This window comes from Pseudopodoces humilis, chromosome 2, assembly GCF_049639895.1.
Source record: "Pseudopodoces humilis isolate 2021_Gansu_Grassland_sample_001 chromosome 2, ASM4963989v1, whole genome shotgun sequence".
Lineage (NCBI taxonomy): Eukaryota > Metazoa > Chordata > Aves > Passeriformes > Paridae > Pseudopodoces > Pseudopodoces humilis.
The window spans coordinates 18,432,018-18,452,642 of NC_142201.1; the positions used below are offsets into that span (position 1 = coordinate 18,432,018).

The following is a 20,625-nucleotide window of genomic DNA, read 5'->3' on the forward strand; positions in this document are numbered from 1 at the left end:
CTTGCTAAAGAATGTGAAATTAACCTGTGTCACCAGTGTTTGCTGTCATTAGTTCAGCACTTTCTTGCCACAAGGATGATCAAATGCTTCCTGACATGTGAACTTCAAAGAGCTTATACGATGAGGAAGGACCTTGGGTAAAGGAATACTGAGGGAGGAGTGGTAACTCACCACAGATCTTTCACAGCCATAGTCTTCTTCAAGGGGAAATGGGAAAACAAACAAATTACTTCAGTCACTTCCTCTTTAATCTCTGACAGAGCAATCCAAGTAGACAGGAAGAGGAGATGACCACACTGTGGGAACACAGCTTTTATAGGGCAGAGCACATATAAATACTCCACAGTCCTGGAAGCTTCTGTGAGTGACAGTAAACAAGTGGTATCGATAGAGGAATTTTGCTAGCATTCCTAATTTCATTATGCCTTTGTATTTTATCATGCAATATTGGCATGGACTACAGTTCTAATGGGCCATCTTTCCTCACATAAGCACTAAAATAGTTTCACTAAACCCAGTATTACACAGTTTAAGAAACAAATTGTCTCAATGAAAGGGGCATCCTGGAGTAATCCCAAATCTGCCTTCAGACCAGTGTAGTCCCTAAATACAAATCATGTCCATTTGGGATGTAATCCCTAGGGGACTTTAAAGAGGCAACATTTCTATAACAGCTCTTCTAGGGATCACTAACAGCATAACGTAGCACGTCAATACATCTTCTCTAAAAATTAAAAACGGAACAAAAATAGTCTTGGAGCTTTCTACACTGATTTCAAAGAGACTTCAGCTAAGTAGCTTCAAAATGACAGCTCTGCTTTAGTCTCCCAGATTAGCTTGTTAAGTCTACGAGCATAACACTGGAAATGGCACATATAAAGTAATAAAGCAAATAGATGCAGACGTGAAATTTGGAGTTCTATCCCAACAATAAACTGAGAAGCAAAATAAAAACAACGGAAAAGAAACAGAATGCAAGAGGCTAATAAGATTGCAGCTTTTTTTTTAATTATTCTTTTCCAAATATCATGTATCACATTCCTCAAGCTAATGCAGTCAAAGTCTCAGAAAACACCTAGGAGAAGACTACACTCTTGAAAAGTCTCCTCTTTTGAGTGGGAATCAATTGCACATCAGTCAATAAGCCCCTGCAACCAAAATAGCTATTGCCATCAAGGAAACCAATTTGCAAAATTTAATCAACACCTCAGTCTCCTTACATAGTTGCTATTAGTCATTAGTTTCAATGTGTTCATTGTTCATGACACAATGTTTGCAATTATCATTAAAAATACATCATTTGTAAAAGTACATATAAATTTATATATATATTTGCAAACTAGCAATCCAACCAAATCAGCACACCTTCAAAAAACCAAGAAAGACCTTAGGAACATGCTATATATGACCCACAATAAGCTGTATTTAATAAACTACATTTGGAAAACCTGTAGAAAGCATGAATCTCAAATATCCAAAATATCCAGTCTGCACAGCTACACGCAATATTCTTCTTTATTCATGAAAAGCATGGCTGGTCTTACAAACCAAATACACTGGTTAACTTTAAGTAGCAATTTGCTTTTGCTTTAAAAGTCCTTGTGCCAAGCACAGTCTTTCATAGTCTTTTCACTTCTTCCATTTCTTTCCTTCCTTTTGGTGCTCACACCAAGCTCATATTTCCCATTTTTTATTCACATGCAGTCTAACAGAGTAAAGCACTGTGAATTAACTCATGTGACCTCAGCATTTCCATGGCTTGGGATCTCCCTCATGGAGCTAAGTCACATCTTAGAAACAAGGTCTTCATCTGTGCTCCCTCTTCTGGTTTTAGGAGCATACAGCACAACCACAGTAGGGAGACATGGAGACCACCCCAACACCACTATCTGCGGTCCCTCCTCCCCAAAAAACAACACAGAGCCACAAAGAAAGCATTCACAATCTGCACGCTACCACCTGCTGTGGTGGAACATGTTACCAAAATAACCCAGACCAGCTCTCATGAGAGTGATTTATATTATTTCACTGCTCAACACAAAACAGCAAGTATGCAACTTCCAAGGACAGCGTAAAAATAGCTTCCAGCTAATTTTTTAAGCCTATCCTAATGGTAATTTTAGCTTTGAAAAACCATCACGTGTAACAGAACACAGAGTCCAGCACCTTCCACAAGGAAAAAAACCCAATGACATTAAAGGCTCATATTTGGATATGTCTGGCAGAAGAGACTTTCATTTTCAAGTTTAGAATGCATTTTAATAATTTATATATTTATTTTCATAATAAAAATACGAAATTAGGTTATTTAGCTGTACTGTCTTTGGCACCAATGAAGTCCAGGAAAAGGAAGCGGGGGGAAAAAGCCAACTGCACCATAGCTGACTTTTCCAGCATAACATTGCACTGCAGTGGAGGTCTATTTTGAGAAAACTATAGTTGCCAGTAGCATAGCCCTCTTAAGTCATTTTGGTAGAAGCTGTCAAAATACATGTTCTTTTGAGTCTTGCTAGATTCCGAATATTTTATCTGGCCTTATTTTACAACAAAATGAAAATTTGTGACTACCCTCTAATAAAGGTTTTTGAACAAATGTTAAGTCTGGATGAAAATGGAATAAATAAATTAATCTACAGTTTTCTCAGGAATTTGTGGGATATATGCTACACAGTGGGACTAAACAGAGGGAATGTTGAGTAAGGAAGGGAGGAACACAGCCTAGGTACCTTTATACCTAAGAACAACTTGGGAATGGTTAATGGAGTGAGATGGAGAGAAGCTGAAGAAGCTGCAGGCTGTTGGGAGCCCTAAGTCTCTGCTCTGCATTCCTGGGTTAGAACAAGAGAATAAAAGCCCTTCATAAGCCCAGGAAAAGGGATTGAAATCAAAGGAATCCCCTTCCTAGGCAGCTAATTACAACTACTTAACAGTCAGACATTATATTCTTCACTACTCCATTTTCATTCTTGTATTTGTGGCAGAATTCTTTCTTCCTGGAATTTCTTAATGCCTGGTAGTCAGAAGCAACAGATGTTGGCTCAGATCTCCAGCCTTTCAGAGGGGATATGAAACACACAAAATCCAAAGAAGGGCAGAAATCCTGCAACACCATTGCGCCTAATGATATTTTCTACTAGCTACTGCCAAATGGTTTCCCAGATCTGCTCATCAGAGACATCTGGTATTCTGTATTAGCCAACATGAACTGGTCTGGAACACTCAATAGCCTCAGGAATGTGGTGTAAATTTTCATACCTAAGGATGCTTCTTTTTGTGATAACAAAATTACTTGGACTCTTCTGTAGCTTTTAGAGGTCACCAAAATTTTAGATTATATCACAACACTGCAAATGGGCTCAATAGTTCACCTACACACTTGCCTCAGCAGCTATCAAATCTCATTTGGCATCCAGCCTTTTTAGTTTCTGGAATGATTTGTTCAATGATTCTGCATGGTCTGTAGACAGCTTCAGAAATGGTGCTTATAAACTCTCACAGAAGTTTATGTACATCAAACTAGGTAACAGCAGTTCACTTTTGCATATCAACTAGAAAATGTAGGGGCACTCATGAGTAGGTATCTCTTGCCCTCCAGATTTTTTTTTATTTATTTTACAATTCCTGTAGACAAGTGAACATTTAAACTACTGGGAAAAAAGAAGGGAAAAACCCTGAAGAAATCTAAACATAAATCATCATAATTTAATTTGCCAACAAACACTCATCAGCTGACCAACAGCATGTCTTTAGATTTCTCATCACTTTATTTACTGTTTATCCTCTCCAAGTGGAAAAAATGGTGATAGAATTCAATTTTGTTTTTACCAACATATTCAGATTGCAAAAATTCAGAATACCCTTCTAAACTGAAGTTTATATTAAGAATTAAGTGTTATGCTGTGCAGCCTATGGAAGATGAATGAGAAGACACTTTTCTCAATGAAGCATAGGAAAGCTTAAGGCTCGTGTTTTATTTGCGGTAGCAGTAAGTTCCGCCAACAAATACAATAGAACATTTTCCAAAATGCTATACCCCTTCTCCATATTAAGACCAAATACAGCTGAAATTTGTAGCAAACTGTCCTTTGAACCTTTCTGCCTAATTTCATCAGCTAGAAGTCAAATCTCATGCCAAAAAATCATAGATTCTAACACATTTTATGCTAAATCAGACTATAACATTCCAGAAAATTTCAAGTCTTGACAGTATTTAAGGCTCGCAAGAGCACAACTACTGAACAGGCATTCATTTTGGATGCACACATTGTTTCATAAAACTTCTCCCTCTGAAGTCTGTTTTGTCTTTTCTTCCTTTTTTTATTTTTAATTGCTCTGGAGGTCTGAAGTTTTTTATGAAACAAGGGTAAATATCAAACCCATGCTTCACTTCACCTGAAAATTTAGTTTTGTGTATCTCCAAGGAAGTCTCCTTTTTTCATCAGCTCCCAAATATTCACCAGCATGTGGAAGTTCTTCCTATCCTCCAGCATGTTTTTTTTTTAAACAGTATCCCAAGCTATGTGCAATGTTCCAGATGAAAGTGGATTGTCTCACCAGATCTTCAAATCTATCCCCCATTACAGTGGAAACTAAGGAATTCTTTAAAAAACACTTCCAAGTCCATCCCTCTGATGGACAGAAGACTCTGGTTTTAGAGCCTACCATTGAATGCTGATTGGTTTTCTATAAGTAATATAGGAAAATATAAGGGCTTATTTTGCAAATAAGAAATTATAACCCATTAACATGAATGAAAAGCTGTTTCCAAACTACTGACAGACATGTCATACTAAACATTCTCAGCAAAAGCATTTCTCCCAATTTTCTGAACTGTGTAAGTAAAAATCAGAAGAAAAAATAAAAAAATAAAATAAAAAAATAAAAAAAAAAAAAAAAAGAGAGAGAAGGGAAGCAGGGAAAAGAAAAAAGCCTACCAGTGATGCTTTTGGACTTCCCATCCAAGGGAGCAGACTCCTGGTTAAACCCAGAAGAAAGTGATCTTGACTGCAGGTGATGCACTCTTCTGTCACCACCAAGAGCCACTGCAATCAATCATAATCACTATAGGAAAATGGGGCAGAGGAAAGCAGAGGGTTTTAAAATCTAAATGTAAAAAGTGCATTTTTAATTTGAGCACGGGTACTTTAAATTATGCACTAGAAAGGCATATTTTAGGACAATTCCACATGGAAACAGCATGTCCTTTAGAAAATTCTTAATGTCCAGTACCTACCCGGCTTAATGAAATGCCAAAGGCAGCCTTAAATTTCAAAAGCCAGCTTGAATTTTTTACATCCTCATGTGGAAGTTTAGTATTCATTAGCTTCTCTATCAATACCAAATTCCCCGTTCTTTCTAAGAGGAAAAATAAATAGTAAAAAATTGTCTTTTAATTGTTGAGGCTTTGTCCTACCCCACAATCATGAAATAAAAAGAAATGCACAACAAACCAGACAATTAGGCTTTTTTCTGGTATTCTCTGCCATGTTTTACCAGGTGACAGTTTAATTCTGTGATTTGATTTTTAAACTGAGCCCAGTGGCTGGTCATTACACAGATAAGTTTTCCTTCCAGTTGACCACCCTCCTTATCACTAAGTATTTGTAAGTGTTGATAAAGGTCAAAAAATACTAAACAAGTCACCAGGCACTAAACTGCAGAAATACTTTTCTCAGAGGTTAAATAGTACTTTTCTACTGTGAAACAAGCACAACTTTCAATAAAACAGGCCTAAGTTATGAAAGCCTAACTTGAGAATGGAAAGCCATGACCTTTGCCTCCAAAATGACTGTTCATTTATACAGCAAAGACTCTCAACAGATATTTTATAGAAGCTGTACAATAAGCTGAGTGGGCATGTGTACACAAATGATTAATTTACAGACCCCTAAATCACCAAACACTGTCGTTATTAACGCCGAGTTTTCAGCAAATTCTCCAAAACAGTTGGTGGAGTGAGTTTGCCAATTTGAAGAACAGATCATACCATCTTTCAGTGCAGTACAAATTCTACTTCCCTGCTGAAGGGAGTACCCAGGCTGGGAGCTGACACATTCAGAAGCACTCCATCAGCACTGGGAAGCAGACCCAAGGCACACAAGGCAGGTTTCCCTCCCTGACCCCAGCTGACAGCAGCAGAGGGGTGCCAGCAGCTAACTCTGCTCGTGGGGCTGTTCAGACACACACAGCTGGCACCTGGCACAGGCACATCCTACCAGAAGAAATTAGAGCAACAAAAGCCTACAAAGAAAGTTTAGGCTGCAATTCAAGTTGCACTGCTATTTGCTGAGCAAAGAGATGCTGTACACAGGGTTATCTGGCCTTTGCAGTGTGCACAGTCTGGCTGGAAGGAGAAAAATCCACATTTTAGTTATAAGGTCTGTGCTGCTCAGCTCAGAAAGAAAAATATGACAAAGACAGAATGAAACAACTGCATGTATGTGAGAAACAAAGCAACCACACTGCTCCTACTTACTCAACTTTTGCAAAGACTACACAAAAACAAGAGTAAAGTTTCCTTATGATTTTATAAGACACTAAACAAATTTTACAGCTTCCAGTCACTGTTCACTAAAGGCAGAATCACCATGAGTTTGTTCTAATGCTCAGAACTGTTCTCCCCTGAATATAACTATAAATGAAAGCCTAAATCACCTATTCCCCCAACACCTTTAAATGCCAGAATACTGAACTAATTAATACAAAAGAGATCTGGATCAAGAAGATGTCTCTATTGTGGTCAGGGTGCCTTTGCCCCTGCCAACAGTGCCAAGCAGTGCAATCACGACAACTGGTGAGTCAGCATTAAATACTCACTGTGAAAGGGGTGAAGTAGCAAAAGAAAGCTGCTTGAGCTGGAAACTGGAGGGGGATGGGGGAAAGGAACTAAAACAGCAAAGCACACCACAGAAATTGAGAGAAAAACTGCTTTCTGCTTACCATCACATTTGTAGAAGGGAAAAAAAAAAGAATATTTTGAACACTGAGCAGATTAAATGTCAATTCTTATAATTATAGCCTGGTAAACAAATATATACAAATATTACTGGTAACATTTCATGCAGCTAAAATAAATTTCAGCCATTTTGAAATAACACCCAGTAGAACAGGGATTGTGTCCTCTAATTGGAAAGCTGTTCATTGCAGCACTGAACTGTTTGGGAAAAAAAAAATTAAAAATTTAAACTAATGCTGCTTTACCTTCTCCTACGAACAAAACATTTTAAACATTTAACATGAAAACAGAATTTCTCTTTTTCAGAACCAGCACATAACATGAGAAAATGGGATGAATTCTCACATCAATGGCTAAAGAACAGTAGTGAAAGGGAAACACTTCCAAAAATATACATTTGTCTAGTCATTACAAAGCTAAAGAACACTATGAGGTTTGGACAAGCTTTAGAAAACACAACAAAAAGCAAAGCAACATTCTGCCATTAAAGAAATACAGAGTACTTTTGCTGAGATGAAGAAGGAGGCTTGCACTGACATCTGGAAGACTGAAATTCATTCTTTACCCTTTACACAGCAGGCTACTATTGAAATCTATTAAATAGGCATGGCACCAAGTAGCACACCCAGATACCACGGACAAGTGGAATCCAACAGGACAACCATGGAAACAAGTGGCAGGGGCAAGGAATCTGCCAGCTTTCCACACTGACATTTCAGAACATCCCTGTCTCAGCAAGACCCTCACAGGACCTTTATGCCTATTAAAGCCATCAAAAGAGAAGAATAATAATCAATGTTTTGCTTTGAAAGAACACATCTTTGTATCAGTAAACAAATATGCAATATATTCATCATCAAAAAATAAAGATATTGAAAGTTTTTTATCCAAACATGTCAGCTGAAGAAAGCCAGACTTGTATTCCACTGTTCATATTCCAAGGATATTATTTATAAAGTGGTATTCTGTAAGGCATGCTAACTGTAAGTCATGCAGATGCATGATGTTAGCCACCTAGGAAAAAATTTATAAAAGCTATGGTATCTTTAACTGTGCATCCTGAGAGTACTTCTTTTGATATACTATGTGTATAAATATATTTATTTTGACAATAAAACACTCAAGCTAAAAGAGTAGTTCTAAATTAAAATTTCTCTATAGAATCATTTGTTGTGAGGCTTTTTAGAGTTCTCCTTTAGATGTATCCTTCAAGATCCACATAACCACCACCTTTTTTAGACCACATACTCAAGGATGCAATAGAGTTGATGGATAAACATTGCAAAGTATGAAAGTAATCAACAAGGAAGGAGGCTGATGAAGTGCCATATATTTATAAGGAATGAGAGAAGATACAGAAAGAAGAGAAAAATTGCTGTATGGAAACTCCTCAAAGTTTACTACTGCTATTGCTAAAAATGAGAAAGCCACATGATTAAAATAAAAATTCAGCCTACTTAGGCACCTATAAAAGTCCCATTTCCAGTTTAAAAATGAAGAGCATTTGAAAAGCAAGCCATTAATACTCCCCAGTTATTTTTCTGTGGTCTCAGAAGTAGCACAGACACACTATACTTGCTTCTGTAAGATGTTCCTTCCAAGTTCAGAAATAGAGTATTTGAAAGAAACCTTTTATCTCTTCAGACAGCTTCCAGAACCTGGAAAACATATCCATGGAAAGGATATAACTGCAGACATACTACTAGGAATGAACACATGTTCATTATTTAAAAGATAACCAAAAAAATTAAACAACCTCTCATTTATCCTGGACAGTTCACCTTCTACAAGCAATCTAGGAAAATTAATCCCTGGGACAACCACATTCCTCTGCTGCCTAATAAAATATGATTAGAAATCTGCTTTTAAAGACAGCAGGAAGCCAGTTTCTTTACACTGCATGGCTTGGGAGCAAGGGTGCAATACCTTGATACATAAGCATGTGCAAGATACATAAAGCTGCATTTAGCACACAGAACCTGCACTTGGTTCCCAAGCGCCTGAGCAAAGCCAAGTCAGTTGAAGACAGCAGAATAGGCCTCAAAGGCAGGAAAAGACAGGGAACCAAAAGGAACTAGGAAAGATCTGAGGAATTTCAGAGGGGCTGAAGCAGCTTCTCCTCACTCCAAGCCATCTTTTGCAGACATTCCCCTCTTCCTGGATTTGCTCATATGTGCAGTTCTCACGCATCCTCCTCAGCTCTCAGTTCCCAAAGGTACCTGAAGAAAGGTTTCATCTCCATGTTCTCCCACAGCAGCACCCACCGCTAAATGGGATGCAACGTAACAGAGCTCAGCACACACCAGAAGGTCCCCTTCCCCTCCTCCCCTTCCACCTCACTGCCCAAGACAACGTGCTTCAATCACTTCTGCCAAGCCACTTTAGATATCCACACCAGCAGAAATGAAACAAACCAAAGCCAGTTTCTAGTGGTTGTAGCTCCTGAAGTAGCTCACCATGGTGTGGGACATTAAGGGCTGCAGGGGACAAAATGAGGAAACTGAAATGCAAAATAAAGTGGAAATCACACCCTACAGCCTCACTAGGTCTTCTGCCAGCACACATTATATGAGGTTGATCATATTACAGAAGTGCCCCCTCAAGGTGCCTCAGATTACCAGGGCTTAGTCCTAATTCTTCCCAATACCAATCAAAAAAAAAAATAAAAAAGAAAAAGAAAAAAAGAAAAAGAAAAAGAAAAAGAAAAAGAAAAAGAAAAAGAAAAAAAGCCAATGTAGGGCTTGAGTTTCGCCCTGAGAAAAGGCACCATCCTGATTACAGGTATTCTGAGACAGAAAATACACAGGGAGTCAAGGACCACCTTGTTATTTCATATGTTGAGTTAGTTCAAGCTTAGCCACAAGAAATCCCTTAGAAAAATAAAGACTTTCAAGAAGAAACTCAAGACCGCAGAAAACAAAAATATTGTTTCTGTTCCAATGCTGGAGTGAATTCTTCCTTTTTTCAAAACAGCAGTCACACAGATTACAGTACATCTCACCAATTAATTCAACTAGCCTTACGAAACAAATAAACTCCTAACCAGGCAACAATGCAAGCTCACCTTCACATAAAGATCAGCTAGTCTTGAACAGTTGGTTCAATTCAGTCAAGGCAAATTAGCCCCCACCCAATACAATATTCATTAAAATTCCTTCCTCCAATTTCTCTCTCCCCACTTTTGCCATTCTTCCCCTATTACATGCTGTAGCCCATACTCACCCTGCCTTCAAAGCAGAACAGTCGAATACAAAGTCATTCCCCACATGCAGTTTTTCTCTGTCCCCCTTCTCTGTGTGCCCTGACATGGGAGAAAGCCCTCCTTGTAAACATGACAGGTAACACACAATACATTATGCAAAGCAAAGACCTAGGCAGATAGCCAACTTCATGAGAAAACTATCTGCCTCCCCCACAGGGAAGAAAAAATTCTTCAAAGATAAAAATTAAAAATTCATTTAACATCATCTGAGGTTTGCAACAAGTCAAAAATAAAAAACAAGAAAAGCGGATGCCTTTGAATAGCAACTTTCATAGGATCCAAAACCTAATGCCCGTAAAAAACCAATGAAATTTGATAATTTCTACCTGAACACATGCACTACATTTTGTCTCATCAGCCACATTGTACAGTCAAAACAAAATTTGTCTTTTCTATGATAAAGCTATGCAACCTGTTACATACTGCAGTGTCAAACAGACAGCCCACCCCTTTCCAGAGTGGGTAAGGCCTTGATGATACTGCCATATAAAACCTTCAATTTTTTATGTTTTTTTTGTTTGGTTTTTTTCAGTGGATAATATCACGAGCAACAAAAAAAAAAAAAAAAAAAAAAAAAAAAAAAACATAGGGTCATGGAATGGTTTGGGTTGGAAAGCACCCTGAAGATCATCTAGTTCCAATCCCAAAGTCTGAACTTCAGCCCAGCTGGAGCAGGCTCTTCTGTGCAAATGCAGTCTCTGCTGTCTCAAGGCTCCTGTCACAGATGCCTCAAAGGCTCATCACAGCCTCATTTGGAGCAAGTCAAAGTCAGTGCCATCATTCAGGCATTCAGGTAATGAAGTATCCTGCCTCTACAAATCTGCTTAGATATGGAATATTTCCAGATTTCTTCTCCAGCTCTCTTCTGCTCTATTTCAGTCAAACACAGAGCACAAGTGAAATAAGGCAGCTCAGACTTGTAACACATGCCTGGCTTGTTTTACATGGCTGGTGCAACTGCTAGTACTCCTGGTAGCATTTACTGCCATGGAACAATGGGCATCAGCTTTCCAAACATATGAGTAGTGCTAAATCCAGAGGAATATAATCACAAATTCAAGATTAAGAACCAACAGTGAAACTGCAAAATCTAAAAGCAACATAAGCAAAACCTTACAGGCTGCATAATGCTGGGAACATATTTTAAACAAATATGTAAGCACTTACATGAGAGAGGCTGACGGTTTATCTGAACAATTAAAACTCAATCATGCACAAACCTTAATGAAAACCTTCACTCTTAATAGAGTACAATCAGTACTGCAAAGTTTTACAAATCGTGATTTTAGATTTTCTTCTTAAGCAACATTAGTTTCAAAAATTATGTCTTTTCTCTGCCACTCCCTCCCCAAAAACAAACAGAAAGGACATATGCAGAAATAAATTCTGAAGAACAGAGGGGAGACTTTTTTAGTCTTTTTTATTGTTAATGTAAATCACTAAGCAGTTTTCATCAATCCACGCATACACACCTTTTTGTTTTGATTATCTATAGATAAAAAAAACATAATACCTTGGAATATCCCAAGTCTCTTTCTCTTAAAGTTCCAAAAATTTCAGCAAAATCCAAAAATAAACTCTACCAAGAACCAGATTCATTCTCAACATTTGACTCTAGCATATAAATGTTCCTTCTTAGTCTTCACTGCCTTCTTTCTATTCTCTGTATAAATTATTTTTTTACCAGCAGTTCTCAAAATCTTGCAAGATATCCATCTATTCTGCAAAGCCTTATCTCTCCACACTCCCTTAGCTAAAACTGATACCTGACAAGTTCACTCACTAACTTTATTATAATTAAAAACATTGTTTATTAAAACTAAAGAAAAGTAATTTCTCAGTTTGTAGCCAACAATCAACCTATTAAAGGCAGTTTCTGTACACACTGAACTAAAGGAATACTTGTAGAAACTTCTACAACACCAGGTCCTAATTTAGGTCAGAGAGACTTTTGAGTCCTGGAGTACTTTACATCTCTAGTCCAATGAACTTTCACAGGTTTAGATTTTAAGCAATGTGGATTTCACTAGGATTTGAAATGCAATTACTGAAATTTATACTACTGGCACTGTTATTTGCTTCATTTCCAGCCAATGGAATAATTATTGGAAACAGAGTCTCACTAATTATTTTAAAGGTATTTAAATATACCTTTAATAAATGTGCAGCCCTGTTACTTCACAGATTTCTTCAAGGTATGTCACAAAACTAATAATTTTATTCATGATTATAAAAAGCAGCTTTAAATACAGTTTGGTATAATCAGAAGTCAATTCCTGTTCAAGCCTATCCCCATAGTATTTAAACACTGATACTTTATCAGCACCAAAAGTTTCCATAATGTGGATCCAAATAAGTTGTATGCAAACAGTCATGAAAATGAGTAATTCATGTACCTGGATGGTCTTCCCTGATTTAATAGAGCTATTTGTGCATGACACCGTAGGATTGGAATCCAAAATTACCTTTCCTTTCCTCACATTTGATTTTTTGCATTATTTGTCTACAGCAGTTAGAGATTCTTCCCAAATGATGGTTCATTTTATAGGAGGTGGTGGTTCCTACATGACTTTAGTCAATCCTTTATCCTATCTGTCAGATACCAAGTTGTGATAGATCTGACAAAACTGCTTGGAAATGCAGTAAAATACCTCTCTGCACCACGTTATGAGGGGAGCTGAGACCATGTATTATCCTCTCATTATTTCATGTATTATTTCTCATTAATTCTCATTTGTATTCCCTTTGAACAGGTTGATATACTTTTATTATGATCTAGAATGCTGCAAAATATGGAAATATATCCTCATTTTTTTATTTCTGCTACGGTGAGAATTTTTTGAAATTTAACTGAAATATCCCACATGAATCTGTCAGGCTGAAAAGCAGGCTTCTCAAAAATCAACCAAATCATACCATGAACAAGCAAACATTCTACCCCATGAAAAAAAATTAAATGTAAACTGTAAAACACCTCAGGCTCGTCCTGTTGCCATTGAAATACAGGCAAAAATCCACAAAAAAAACCTTTTTCTGACTTCTCAAACCATATAAAAATTTTAACAGAGTGACTTAAACACAAGAACATTTGTGCAGGCTACAATTATAAGAGAAACTATCCCAAGATTCTCGATTCAGCCATGTCACCAACAATTTTACATTACAGATTGAAGTCCTCCAAAATAAACCAAAAGCAAACAGAAAAGACATCTTCCTAGGAATAAAAGCCTTATATTGAACCTGCACATTTTGATCCTTCTTAAATCAAAGCATCAGTTCTCCGAGCTTTCATTCTATCTTCTTCAGTAAGTAGCAGAAGAAAAGAAAGAGCATTACTTGGTGTTTATTCACTTTTTTTTTCCTTTCTCAAAAATTTCTGGAGACAATGTTGCTTCTGGCTTAGAGAACATAGGTATTTAGCAGAGTTGTGTCATCATTCACTGGCTTCTTGACAGCAGTTCATAATGTAAGGAGTAGTTTTAATAAATCTCTAAACTGCTGAAGTCACTATGACATACAACATTACTAACATCACAAACATTAAAGCATACGTCTTTATTATGTGTGTCAGCTAACAAAACAAAACAGACAAATAATAAAATATAAGGTAAAGCTTCTCTATTAATGTGACTAGGCAAATGTGCCACTAAATGTAATGCAGTCCTCAAGGAAAAAGGCTGAAATGAATTACTGGTTATTTGAATTATCATCCAGTATAATAAAATCCTTTTTGGAATTAAATTACCTCCTTTGAACATAAAAAGGATAATCACAGGCTTTCTTACTGAGTCTTTTGTAAATACTGAAAATAACTTACAAGCTACGATACTGTCATTTCAAAGAGTACTCATAAAAATTGTTCCAAAAATCATATGCAAAACAGCATGAGAAAGTTAATCACACTTTCAATTGTCTCTCCATTAAGGTAGGGTTTTTTTAAACTTCACAGGAAAATAAAATCTTGGCAAGGAAAATCACAGATAAAGAAAGGTGCTATTCTGATAAAGACAGAGAAGCATCCCAAAATCTTCTTCAATTAATTAAAAAACCAAAACAAACCAAAAATGCAATAAACAAAACCACTAACAACAAACAGGCTAATTTTAGAACTTTAAATCTAAAAGCATGCATCTGCTTGGCCACATAAAAATAGCTAAATCATGAAGTCAAACAACTTGATTCACTAAAAAAAAACAAAAACAAAACAAACAAACAAAAAAACCCACAACAGAGCTTAGTACTCAGAAGATACAGGCACAGCTTCTAGTCTGTTACACTTTTAGACAGTTCTAGGAGAGACCCTTTCATACCAGTCTAGTAGGACATCTAAAGACAGTTATCTGGAGATTTAAAAACTGAGCACAGGGCTACAAAGGCTGGAAAGCATGAGAACAAATGCAAGGCTCCACATCACTTTAGGCTTCTTTCACTTTTTTAAGCAGCAGGAACCCAAAAGTCCAAACATCTGTGCAGGTACCAAGTAAGTCCACCTGAATAGAGATGGCCAGCTATGGAAAAATAAACACAAAAAAATAAGAATGTGGAATTTATCCACCTCAATGAAAAATGACTTGGCAGTAAGTTCCTTCTCAGTTAGAAACTCAGGTTTAACATAATCACAGCAGAAAACCATATTTGACTGTTCTCTGAAGGGTTAGGGGATTTTTTTTTTTTTGTTGTCATTGTTTTAAAGCAAATTTCAAGGGCCTGGCTAGAAAGGATACAGCTCTTCATGTCCCATTTCCCTGGAATAAATTTAATTTCAAGGATAATGGGTAGCAATGCTAAACTTGAGCAGAAAGGTAAAGATCCAGGTAAGACAAATTTACCTACCCCATACAACAAACTGGCATCGTTGTTAAGGGCAGGTCCAAATCTTCCTAGTATCCTCCTGTTTGTTATATGGGGTTAACTCTCCCTTAATTATACTTTTAATAGCTACAATGAGGTCTAGATTTCTACTTTCTTACCCCATACTGCCAGCCAATTTCTAGGAGACTTTCCTTTTGGTGACCAACGACCCTGAGCTCAGAACTTCTCCTACAAATGTACCTGTGTGACAGAGATGTCGTCCACCCTACCCTCAGCAGTACTGCCAGAGCTTAGAACCTGGTGGCCACTCATGCAGATAGTCATGACATTTTCTCCCCAGTGTTGGTTGGCAAAGCTACAAACAGGGCCACAGGATCTCTGTATCCCAACTCTGAGGGTCACTACCTCAGTCACATTCAGGTGATATCCAGACAAGCATCTTTTCATATCAAAGTTTTACTTCCTGCTATGAAAGCTCTAAAATAGAACTGACCTCAAAAGACATCACAAAAACATTCACTGTCAATTAAAAAAAAAATAAAATATATATATATATTCTCTGAATACAGGCTTAAATTCTTGATAACATCAATTCGTTATTCTGACCTATTGTTTCACAGTTCATCTGTCCAGTATTGACTAGAAACTTGACCCTGTGCCCTTTTCTCAGATTTACTTTGATCTGAAAGCAGATTCATGTTCAGAACAGCAGCACCATCCTGCCTCCACTGCCTATACCCATGCTCAAGAATCACCACTCCTACTCTTTCTCTAAGCAGCTGTTAAAAGGAACTGAGAGAGAATACCAGGCAAGAGAGACTTCTGAACCAACCTCAACTGTCAGCACCTTACCTATGGCACTAATCCTCCATCCCAAATTACAGATGCTACCACACCATGCATGTTTATGCTGTCCACACTACAAAAATATTCACCTGCCTTGTACAGCTCCACATCAGAGCACTGGTCCATTAAACAAGGCTTGTCAATCATTCTCTACACTTGGAAATTCATTACAATAAAAGGTAGTTTTTTGTGGTTTTTCCTCCAGAAAATGACACCACAGGATTTATACCAAAACATTTACTCCAGAGGGGTGAATTTCCAAACCGGGACGGGGGAGAGGCTATGTCAGGGTAAGTGTGGCCACTATTTCTACATGACATTTTTGTTTTCATTGTCATCTCCAAACTTACAAAATCAACAGAAACTTTATCACGAAGTATCTGTATGTTTATGCATAGTACACAATGTGACAGACCTATAAAGTCAAGGAAAGGACAAGATTACCAGAGATCCTCTTTGTCATAAAACCAGTTTGGCTTCTCTCTCATTTCTGCACATGATCCTTTTCCAGATTATGCCCATATTTTCCACTTACCCAGCAAGTATGGATAATTGTTGAAACCATTGTAGAAGCAGAGTCTGAGAGACCCTAAACACAAAGGTATCTCATAAAACCCCACATAGATAATTAAGATTTAAAAAATTATGTATGCTATGTAAAATTTTGCATTCAGCAGCCACCTTCTAGGACTTCAAAGCTCATTTTAAGCTCATTCCAGATGAAAAAAAAAAATATGTTAATTGATCGAGACAAAATTTAAATCCTTACCAGATCCATCAAAATTATATCATAACTTTAGGAAGCATCCCTTCCAGTAGTCATGTATAACACAGCTTAGGTGTGCCACTATTTGCAGAATCAAGGCTGCAGACTAAAACTGCAATAAAAGACTTGCAACTTAAAATAAGGAGACCTGAATGCACACAAAATAAAATCTAAAAGAAGTTCAGCACCAGCCATGTTCAAAACAACTTTCTGTTGGTAATCTGCCTGTAAGATCACACTCTCAGTTAAATATTTTCTTCAGAAAGGCCTTCCTTCTAACAGCAAACAACTGGTATTTTTGGGCAAACTAGTTTTCCAACCCAAATGTACAAAGGGACTGAAAATGGAACTGGAACTTGTCTTCTTCATGAAGCTCTCATAAAATTGGAATAGATACCTGGCTGTAACCCCGGAAACAGCAAGTAAAGTCCTGTGTAAACTATTGTGTCCTCTAACAACCAGAAAATTAGAAATAAAAAGTGTAGCTCAGTACAGAAATAATTTAGTGCAATCCACAAGATAAACAAACACAGTTCAGAAGTATTTTACATCCTTAAATGAAGCAGAGGCAGATACAAGTTTTGAAACTTGCAATTTCATTTCAGAAGGAACCTTCAGGTTCTTCTGAAGAATTTCTATGATCTGTCTTTACTTAAATACAAATCTTAGTTCTGTCTTCAAGTATGCAGAAAGCTACAGATTTTGTAAACACCAAGAAAGACCCAAGTTGCAATATATATATCTAAAAACTTCCATGCACCTGACATAATAACATTTTTGAATGGCACATCCCTTTCTCCGCCTTTGATTCTAGACCAAGTGTGACGTGAAGACCTGGGAGCTTTTCTAGAACATCATTTCCAAAAACAAAAATAAAAATGGAGAAGGTCATGCAACTCAGTTACCTGGAAGTAAATATCATACTACATGACCTATTCCTTATCTATGTGAGCATATTTTCCCTCTCCTCGAAGTTTCCGCTGTAGTTCCTGCTGCTACAGCTCTAGCGGTATCAGCCAGTAACACCACCCAAGGCAAGCCGAGGGGGCTGCTTGTATTGTCACTGTCACATGGTGTAAAATTGCTGTGAGCAGGATGAGACAATGATGTGCTTGAATGACAGCAGCTGTTCTGTGCTGGCATGCCACAAGCAGAGCTGTAATCGCAGCCAGGTGCAATGGTGGGAATTTTGGAGGATAAAGGCAGTGCCTGCACCTGTGGCACTCTGTAACTTCCAGCCATGCAATATTTGTTCTTTAAAGACCGTCAGTCATTTTGACAAGCTCCCTACCTGACCGTCACTGGAGCAAGCCACCTTTTTTATTTTCTTAACGAGGCCCTTCTCCCTTTTGTAAAACATCCAATTTCTGCCTCATACGTGCCTCATAAACAGAAAAAAGATATGGTAACTATGGTGTAGGAACCAGTGAATCATAAGAATTTGAAACACTCCTAGTTACAGTGATCAAAGCTAAATCCTTTAGGAAGATTATCCACACCAGAACCCTGGAAAAAAAAAATTAAAAATATGACTCGAGTACTTTCATACTGCATCTTTGAGATAAAGCACAATCCCCTGTGTAACTGCGAAGGGCTACCTCCAGTTACGCTTAACAACGGTGGGAACATTGCAATAGGGGCTGTTGTGCCTCTTGATCTATCTATGCAGTTCCAGGCCTGGCAACCAGCTGCGAACGCAACAGTCCACAGGCTGAGACCACAACTCTGAGGCCATTAAAGAGAAGGTTTATTCGGGAAACAAAGAAATAGAGAAAAATAATACAAATCAACTACACATTTAAACAACGAGAAGTACGAGCCTTACAAGCAAGAGGTAAGAGACGCCAAATCCACTCGCTCCCCTGCACCCATCACCGTGCGAAACGGCGGAGGGGCAGCGCTCACAAACGATGCGAGTGGCGACGATTCCACCACTTCTCCAAAAATAGGGCTGCTGGGGGAGCCGGCGTGCCCGAGGCGGCGGTACCGCGGGAGCGGAGCGGAGGGGCAGGGCGAGACGCTCCCGGCGGCGCGGCCCGGCACGGCCCGGCGCTGCTCGCTCCTCGGAACTTCGCCCCCCGCTCCGGCAGATGACCCATACCCGCACCGCGGCCACCACCCCCCGAACACCAACACACCCCTCACACACCGCCACCGCGCCCGGTTCCGGCTCCTGTCTCCGCTTTTGCATTTTCAGAAGCATTCTGGCCGCCTATTCTGGCCGGCGTCTCGGGGAGGGCACCGCTCTTGCCCAACTGCGGCCGCAGTTCATTGTCCCTTCGCAAGGGAGAGGGGAACGACCCATCCCGCGCAGGAACATCGGCGCGGGCCGGGAAGATGCCAGTGACAGCGAGCCCCCACCGCCCCACCCCGACACCGAGCCCGGAGCCCCGCTGCCAGAGAAGTTGGGAGCGGCGCGGGCGCTCCGCTCGCCGGGCAGCCCCATCCCTCCGTGCCCCCGCAGGACACGGGCAGCGCCCGCAGCCACGGGACGCCCGCGCTTCGCGGAGCGGCAGCGGCAAGCACCTACCCGGAGAGCTTCCCAATCTTCACAAAGCTAAACACATCCATCCATGCGGCCGGCTAGCTCTGCCCGTCACACTCACTCACTCCAGCAGCGGCAGCGGCAGCAGCAGCAGCTCCATGTCGGGAGAAGGTTGCGTCCAGCGGCAGCAACAGCCCTTGCAAAAAAGCAGGAGCCGGCGGAGACAGCGGCTGCTACCCCCCTCCGGCGGGGAGCTGGGCGTGCAGCATCTCGCAGGACCGGCGCTCATCTGCGCGCAGCCCTCCCCCTCCGCTCCCCCCCGCCCCACTCCGCTCCCCGCCTGCCGTGCGCTCTCCCGGGGTAAGTCCGGAGCGGAGCGGAGCGGAGCGGGCGGCGGGGCTGCCCGGCAGGAGCGCTGCCCGCAGCCCGCGCTCCGGGAGCCGGAGGGGGAGGCGGCAGCGCTCCGCCGCCCCTCTGCAGTATCCAGAGCAGGGAGGCGGCGCGGGTGCTGAGGAGAGCGCAGGTGTATCGGGGTGCCTGCTCCTCTCGCCGGCGGTGTGGCCGCCCCGGTGGGCGAGCGGAGGGCGCGGGCGGTGGCCCGGGCGAGCGCCGATCGGCCGCTCCAGCCCGGGGCGGCGCTGCGGCCGCCGGGCCGAGCCCAGGGCTCCCCCCAGGGCCTCCGGGAGCCGCGGTGCCGGGGAAGGAGGGCAAGAGATCGGGGTGTGAGGGGCACGGCTGCGGTTCCCCCAGGCAGGGGCCGCTGAGCGGGAGTGGAATGGGAGCCTTGGTAAGTAGGAGGCGACACATCCCCAGTCCGGTAGCAGCACCCTGGGCCTTGCAAAGCAAAAACTTGCGAAAGCAGAGAGCCGTCTTTGCTTCGACGATCACCCTGCCCCGTGCAGCTCCCCAGGGTGGGAAAGGGTCTTTTTGGCTTTCGGCCCTCGCACTGAATGCTCATCAATGGACCGAGGACACGCACCGGGCTGAAATCCACCGCAGGGCTGCTGGCACCATCCTGTGACCTCTCTGTACATGCCAGGAAAGAGACCTGAACGAGGGGAGTCTTCGTTGTGACAGGAACGTGACAAGGCCAGTCTGTGGTAACATAAAGTCAAGCATTCTTCATGCCACATCTTGTGGAAAAATGATAAATCCAGGGCTCCTGACACAAGAACAATACAGATGCATTGCCTTATGTCCTGCATCAGGCTTTAAATGAGGCACTGGAGTTTAGGTCTCCATAAGTTTCCTCTGAGTGAGCAGAACAGGAAGGCAGGTGAAATTCAAATTAATCTCCACACAAACTCTGCACTGTAATACAATAATTCTCAGAATGGAAATGGATCTTTTTCTACTTAAGTGTTTTCATTTCTGTGTTTGTTCTCTGAATAGATTTATATGTTCTTTACTTCATGCCTTCACAGTTTCAGTCTCTTTTGCAGGCTTCAACTTGCACTTTTCCACCAACCAAGAGCTTAGAAAATTACAGTAGAGCTCAA

At 40.3% G+C, this 20,625-nt stretch overlaps 1 protein-coding gene across 4 annotated transcripts in view; it reads right to left on the reverse strand.

The window, feature by feature from the left end:
• The window catches only part of FRMPD4 (FERM and PDZ domain containing 4), a 370,395-nt gene that overhangs the window by 277,515 nt on the left and 72,255 nt on the right, over positions 1-20,625 (reverse strand). For 2 of the 4 annotated variants that reach the window (XM_088051868.1, XM_088051867.1), the window contains exon 1: positions 19,172-19,385. The exons of the other annotated variants lie outside the window; for them this stretch is intronic. In XM_088051868.1, coding sequence (XP_087907994.1) covers positions 19,172-19,212 — 41 coding nt within the window. In that variant the 5' untranslated portion in view covers positions 19,213-19,385. Of the gene's footprint in view, positions 1-19,171; positions 19,386-20,625 lie in introns of those variants that run through there. 4 annotated transcript variants of the gene reach the window in all.